The sequence below is a fragment of the Octopus bimaculoides genome, chromosome 26 (assembly GCF_001194135.2).
Source record: "Octopus bimaculoides isolate UCB-OBI-ISO-001 chromosome 26, ASM119413v2, whole genome shotgun sequence".
Classification (NCBI taxonomy): domain Eukaryota; kingdom Metazoa; phylum Mollusca; class Cephalopoda; order Octopoda; family Octopodidae; genus Octopus; species Octopus bimaculoides.
The window spans coordinates 9294619-9302740 of NC_069006.1; the positions used below are offsets into that span (position 1 = coordinate 9294619).

The window sequence follows — 8122 nt, forward strand, 5'->3', positions numbered from 1 at the left end:
TTAATCTCTGTTGGAAAATAATTTTGTCATCATTAAGCTGCTGTTTGAAGTATAAATTAACATGAGATTCTAATGGGAGTTCTTAAAGTAGTTTACTTAAACCCTTTTGTAACTATATTTCTGTAGAAATCCACTGCCTTTGTTTCAATTAATTTTTAAAATAACAAAGAATTCAGTAAAATAACATTCTTAGTAGATAAATTAACTTGGAATTTTGGCAGAAGATTTTAATTTAGATCCCTCTGAGATAGGAAGTTTGTATCTTAGAACTAGGTTAGGTCCCCAGCAGGTTAGTATCAAAAGTGTTAACCTCTGTTGGAAAATAATTTTGTCATCATTAAGCTTGTGTTTGAAATATAAATTAAGATGAGATTCTAATGGGACATTTTAATTTAGATCACCTTCTCTTTCTTAGGCTGCAAAGAGACTGTCTCTTTGGCTGCAATATATATATATGTATATATATATTGCAGGCTCATAAGTGCTGATGCCACATAAAAAGCACCCATGCCAGTGCTGCATAAAAGCACCCAGTACACTCCATAAAGTGGTTGGTGTCAGGAAGGGCATCCAGCCATAGAAACCATGCCCAAACGGACATGGAGCCTGAACAGCCCTTCACATGGTCAGCTCCTGTCAAACTGTCTCACCCATGCCAACATGGGAATGGACATTAAATGATAATGATGATGATATATATTTCAGTGTTTCTGAACCGCTTTTTTTTTTTTTGTCCATTGCCCCTATTTTGACTTCAAAAAAAAAGTGTGTGCCAACGTGAACAGAGTCAGTATGTTGTGGGTGAGAAAACAAAGTTGTTGACCTCTTCACTAATCTCGGCAATGAGATCCGTAGCTGGTGCACTTTGTGGATTCGTTGAACAAGAGTGTTTGTTGCTGCTGATATCTGTGCAGGAGGATAACGGTTTAGGTCTCTGGTCTTCCCTAACCTTCTCTTCAGTTGTGAGACATAGACACTATCCCAGGCCCTTAGGAGCCACCTGAACTCCTTTGGTTCCCGGATGCTTCACAAGATTAAGGGTTACCATTGATTGGATGTCATATCAAACTAATGACTCTACTCAGAAACTGGGATGCATCCTGTTACTCGTATGGTTTGGGAACACCAGTTCTGACTGGTTGGCCATGTTGCTTGATTTTCTGAGTTAGACCCTGCTTACCATGTTCTCTTCACTGACGATGTGGCTGGGTTGGCAGCTCAGGTTAGTTGACCACATATCAGATGGTCATGGCAGATGAGGAGGTGTCTTACAGAAATGAGGGCATGTCTGAGACCCCAGCTTGACGGGTCGCCTAGGAGGACCTGGGAATATACCAACAAATGGTGAATGCAGCAAAGCACTGCAATGGCACGTGGTCCCACACTTGACCTAATGGGTTTAATAATATATACAAGGTGCAGCAAAAAAGACCCTCCCCCATTTTATTGGTTGACAAATGTTTCAATAGCAAGTGCAGAGTTTGCTATTTAAGCATTTCAAACCATGATGGCATCTGAAAGGTAAATGGTAAAGCATTAGCTACATGAAGACACAATTATCACCTGAACACCCCCCCCCATTCTGAAATAACCTGACTCCAGCCAAATAATGCCACACTCCCCCCCCCCAGAAACATACACTCAATCACACACACTTACACATATATACATGGATATGTGTGTGTGTAGAGACATATGCACACACGTCTTCATACATGTATGCATACAGTGGAAGCTGCTTATTGTGATCACTTTGAAAGATAGCCGTTTAAATAACAATCACTGATGATAACATTATCTGAGAATATATCAACACAACTTCTACCATCCCAGGACTGTTTGAATAATTTATTGGTGTATATTAAATGTGGAAATGCATAGTATCAGAAACACGGGTAGACAAGACATTAGATGCCTAAGTCTATCTAGGGGGCCATTATGGCAATTTAGTGCATGCTGATAGGAAACTGAGTGGGGTCTCTTTTTGAAATGACCTTAACATCGAGATTGTCAAAAGACAAGTAGGTCTATCAAATTTGGAAGTGTACAGAGTTAGCCAAAAGTCACCCGACAGTAAATCAGAAATTCCATAAATACTTAATATTCAGTTTTATTTATTCATTCCAATTGTGAAGTCGTTCAAGAAGGACCTCAGTTTGAACAATTTTCATGATGTTTCGTATTTATATGCTTTTATTAAATCCATTCAGTTGTTAAACATAAATAAATCTTGGAATAAAATGGCTTTGATTTACTGTCAGGTGACTTTTGGCCAACCCTGTATGTGGGGAATTTCTACATATTTTTGCAAACAAGTATTTCTTTGGTTTATTGAACGGTTGAATATTTTTAGCGTGTGATGTCATGAATATACGTGACACCCTTGCCAACATGAAACATAGATGTTAAATGATGAGGATGATGATACAACAGGATTTTGATGTGTTTAGGTGTGTTACTAATCATTTCTGTCAATTTTCTATCTCCACCAGTTGTCTGACACCTACATTAAACCACTGGATACTGCAAACTTGACCCAAGTGGGAGAGCTGAATCTGGCCAGTCTTGACCTTCAAACTGCCCTCATTCGGCTTGAGGAAGAGCAACAAAGGTGAGTTCCACTCCATTGTTTCCTAGAAGCTTCATGGAAACCTTAACAAAGAAATATAATGATAATTGTAATTGATATACAAATGGGATATATTGATTGAATAACTGATTGGGAGTTGTGGGAATGGGGGGTAGATTGAAAGAACGACTGGTAATGTGTTGTGGGAATGGGGAGTATATTGAAGGAATGACTGGTAGTGTGTTGTGGGTATGGAGGTATATTGAAGGAATGACTGGTAATGTGTTGTGGGAATGGGGCTGTATTGAATGAATAACTGATAGTTGTTGGAATGGGCAATAATGTTTTGTTTCCAGTCTTCTGTGATAAAAATCTCTGGCCATGGGGAAATGTTACCTGGCCTGAAAACGGATGAGGGTTAGTGACAAGATGGGCATCCAGCTATAGAAAATCTGCCGCAGTAACTACCGTATTTGATGGCCTATAAGGCTATACTTTTGTAAAATAAATTACCACTAAAATAATGTTTTAATTCCTCCACTTACCTGTATAACTTTATGTTATTACCAGTAATTATAAGCAATTTATTGCATCTACATACAATATAAACATACCATAAGTGATTGTTCACCAATAGATGGCAGCACACGTTTTGTAAACATACATACCGTTTTGAGCCTACATTGAGTGCATTGGACGCAGGGGGATTTTTAAAGCCATTTTTGGGTTAAAAAAGGGTGCGTCTTATAGGCCATCAAATATAGTACCCTGTCTAATCCATGCTGGCATGGAAAAGTGGACATTAAAACGATAATGATGTACTGAGTTTATATTTGATCAACCATAAAGCAATATGACTGTTTTCTGTTGACAGAAGTTCAGGTCTTGCCCACGTCAATGCAATGTTACGAGAACAATTAGACCAGGCAACATCTGCAAACCAAAGCCTCACCAGTGACATTCAGAAGTTGACCACTGATTGGCAAATGGCTCGAGAAGATCTCGATCACAAAGAACAAGAGTGGAGAGAAGAAGAAAAGGTAACTTATTTCTCTGCGCTCTTTCTCTTTTTTCTTCTCTTCTTTCTTTCCATCTCTCTCTCTCTTCTCTCCATTTCTCTCTCTTTCTGTTATTATTATTTTTAACCTTTAGCATGCTGAAGGCAAATCATGTTGCCGAATGAGTTTTTTCCCCTCTCAATGCAACACAATGTGCCTGCAGTTACGGGGGAGAAAACTTATGTGGCAACATGTTTTGCCTTCAGCATGCTAAAAGTTAATTATGTATGCTTTAGAGTTCGTAGAAGGTGGCAAGCTCATAAAGGGTGGAGACCTGGCCAAAGGGTAGTGCACTGGTTGAGGGCAATGAGCTACTAAACAGTGGAAAACTGGCACAATTGGTAAAGTGTCAAAAAGAAAGAAAAGAAGAATGCCTTACAGTATTTGTTTCAGCTCTTTACATTCTGAGTTCAAATCCTGCTCAAGTCCACTTTGACTTGAATAAATTAGATTATCAGTGACTACTAGGGTTGTTTGTATTGACTAACGCCCCTCCCCTTAAAATTGTTGGCCTTGTACCTCCACTATTTATATATATATATATATATATATATATATATATATATATATATATATATATATATATATGTAGCTTCTTTCATTTTCTGTTTATCAAACCCACTCACAAGGCTTTGGTCGATCCCTGGGCTATAGCAGAAGCCAATTGCCCAAGGTGCTGCACAATGGGACTGAACCTAAAACCACATGGTTGCAAAGCAGTGTCCTTAACCACGCAGCCATGCATTAGGCTACAACATATTTTCCTACACATTCTTTCCTCATCAACATATGTCTACCACTCTTCTTCTTTCATTATTTATTTCTCGTTAGTCTCCCCACCACCACCCTCTAATTAATGTGTTTGGTTAGATTAGGTTACAGTTAGGTTACATTTTAATTAAGTTCCTTGTTCTCCCCCTCTTTCCTTTCTCTGAAGGGTGTTTTTTTAATATTTATTTATTTTATTGTTTTTGTGTTATTTATTTTTTGTCTGCTTGCATGTTTGTCTTTTGATCCCTTTGTTATATAGTTCCTCTTTTCTCTCACACTGTCTGTATATGTGTGTGTGTGTTTGTATATGTGTGTATGTATTTATATGTGTGTGTATGTATCTATATATGTGTGTGTATGCATGTGTATATATATATGTGTATGTGTGTGCGTATGCATGTGTATATATATGTGTGTGCATGTGGGTTTGTATGTATATATGTATGTGTGTGTATATATGTATGTGTATGTATTTATGTGTGTATATGTATGTGTGTGTGTATGTATTTATGTTTGTGTGTGTGTGTGTACGTGTAATTAGGTAGGTATGTATGTATATACATAAGCACAAATTTAAAACCAAAACTCCCACTGTGCCATGGAGATTGAAACAAAGGAATGAATAAATCACACTCAGGTATGAATAATGTTGATTGTGGATATATACATTGGGGTGGACAACACAAACACAGGCTGACTGAAAGGTGGGGGTGTTGATTAGAGACCCTCCCATCTCCCACCCGAAAACTTCACAGAACCACCTGGAATGTGTGCTGTTCAAGACACATTAGGCTGATAAGCTGCTGCTTCTTAAAGCATTCAAGAATTTTGGGATTAAGAGTAGAGAAGAGGAAACGGTACTGAATTTCAATTCATTTGATATAACCTTTGCAGCCTTGGATTCTTTTAACTAGTGGTTTAGGGACATATTTACACACACACACATATATATTTATTTATATATATATATACATACATACATATATATTTATGCATGTATATATATGCATATTTACACACATATACATACATATATACACACATATACATACATATACACACACACACTCACACACACATACATATGCAAATTATATACATATTCATATGTATATATATAGATACGAGATATATATTATGTTGTGTATTATTTGGCATTATTCAGCAACTTGTTGAGAAACAATATAATGTTTACTCTTGGTGGGACTCTATACATCAAAGAGAGTGAAAATTTCTGCTTGAATGAGACTTTTAAGGATTAAAACTGAGATCCCAGGTAAATAATTATTGTCCATCTATCTAACCATATATATACAAGAAAACAGAAAAACAGCTAATTAATATCAATTAGGTGGCAACAATGTCTGTCTAATACATGTTAATTAGACAAAAACTTTTTAAATGTTGCTAATTTTAAGGAGAAAAGGCATAATTGAAAAGAGAAATAATTTGATAGTAAACATTGGTAAGTTTAAAAGCAATCTCTATTATTTATTTAGGTATATGTATATAATTATGATATAAAACATAAAATATAAAAACAATAATTTCTTTCTTTAATTTGTTTGATTAAAGTTTGAACAGCTTAAAGCCTTGATGGGACACCACCTTATTTACTGATTATAAATTTGTAAATATGTTTAGAGTCAGTGATGTAAAAGTAATATCTTTATATTGCTTTGTGTGTGTTTATATATGGTGTATAACGTGAATTGTGTAATGTAGATATATGTGAAGTATATTTGTAGTTCTCTCTCCATGTCAGTGGTGTCAATGTGATTTATAATTGTGTATGAAGCATAAAAGAAGTTTGAGTGCATTTGTATGCATGTGTGTGTGTAGGATTGTATGTATCTATGTGTGTTTGTGTGTGTGTGTGTGTGTGTGTGTATATATATATATATATTTGTGTCTATTTTGTGTGGTGTGTACATATCTATGCATTTATGTGTATAAGGATGTGTATGTGTGGTGTGTTTTTGTATGTATATATATGTGTATGTATATATACATATACGTAAAACAGTTTAACTGTCGCTTGCAAGGTTAGTATGATATGATAGCTTGTGCCATACATACCATACATACGTGACAGGTTACTGTATTGTGTTTGTCTACCAAATTTCATTCCCAAGGCATTTGTCAGCTGGAGGCTAGAGAAGAAGGTACTGAACCAGGGCACCAGGCTGTGAGATTGAACCCTAAAACCATGCGACTGCAAACAGTGTCAGCCATGCTTCAGCCTATTATTCTTTTATTTGTTTCAGTCATTTGACTGGGGCCATGCTGGAGCCCTGCCTTTAGTGAACAAATCAACCACATGATTTATTCATTGCAAGCCTAGTACTTATTCTATCGGTCTCTTTTGCTGAACCACTAAGTTACAGGGACATAAACACACCAACATCGGTTGTCAAGAGATGGTGGGGGGACAAATGCAGGCACAGACACACACACACATAAATATATATATATATGTATATATACGACAAGCTTCTTTCAGTTTCCGTCTACCAAATCCACTCACAAGGCTTTGGTTGTCCCAAGGCTAGAGTAGAAGACACTCACCCAAGGTGCCATGCAGTAGGACTGAACCCAGAACCATGTGGTTGATTAGCAAGCTACTTACCACACAGCCACTTTTTATTTATTTAACAGTTCATCGTCATTTAACGTCCGTTTTCCATACTAGCAAGCCAATAGTATGCACCAGACTTTCAATCTGATCTGGCAAGGTTTCTACAGCTAATGCCAGCCACTCCAAGAGTGTAGGTGGTGCTTTTCACGTGCCACTGGCACGGGGGCCAGTCAGGCGGCACTGGCATTGACCGTGCTCTCGAATGGTGCTTTTTATGTGCCACCGGCACAAGTTCCAGTCATATGTATATATAATATAGTTGCAGCTCCCTCTAACTCTAAAATTTTTATATAAATATTTTTCTGAATTCAAAAGACTCACCATCTTCCCCATTAATGTTTCTTCAACCAACACTCCTTATTTTTATTGCATAGTTGAAAGAAATTTTATGTATCCAAATATGTGTCGTTTTTTTTTTCTGTTATTCATCATCACCATCATCATCGTTTAACATCCACCTTGTCCTTGCTTATGTGTTTCTTTCATTTTGTTTATTTATTTTTTTCTTATAACTTTATTACCGTTTCTAGCTCAAGACCTTCTGCTTTTTTGTTATTCCTACTTATCCTGTTCATGTTCGCCTACCATGTCTGCTCATTTATACACCAGCAGCTTATGTTGCTGACACAGCCAAACTGAGCAATATTACCAGGTGTTGAAATAGTGATGATATTTGTCAACAACTGATGAGGGATTGAATGTCTCCATATCCATTGTGTGTATTTTTTTGCTGTTTTTCTCTGTGTTCCTTTGTCTTCCCTTGTGCCACATGATTCCAAGTTCAGTCCCACTGTGTGACACCTTGGTCAACCAAAGCCTTGTGAGTGGATTTGGTAGACAGAAGCCTGTTGTATGTATGTATGTATGTGTTTGTCCCCCCCCCCCACCATCACTTGACAATCGATGTTGGTGTGTTTATGTCCCCATAACTTAGTGGTTCAGCAAAAGGGACCGATAGAATAAGTACTAAGCTTACAAAGAATAAGTCCAGGGGTCGATTTCTTCAACTAAAAGGCGGTGATCCAGCATGGCCACAGTCAAATGACTGAAAGAAAAAAAAGAATATATACATATATATTTATATAT

The 8122-nt window shown here is 36.9% G+C and overlaps 1 protein-coding gene across 1 annotated transcript in view; it reads left to right on the top strand.

Annotated features, from left to right (window-relative positions):
- The window catches only part of LOC106867632 (rootletin), a 301162-nt gene that overhangs the window by 218878 nt on the left and 74162 nt on the right, over positions 1 to 8122 (top strand). The window contains exons 5-6 of the mRNA XM_052976898.1: positions 2493 to 2611; positions 3444 to 3609. Coding sequence (XP_052832858.1) covers positions 2493 to 2611; positions 3444 to 3609 — 285 coding nt within the window. The remainder of the gene's footprint in view (positions 1 to 2492; positions 2612 to 3443; positions 3610 to 8122) is intronic.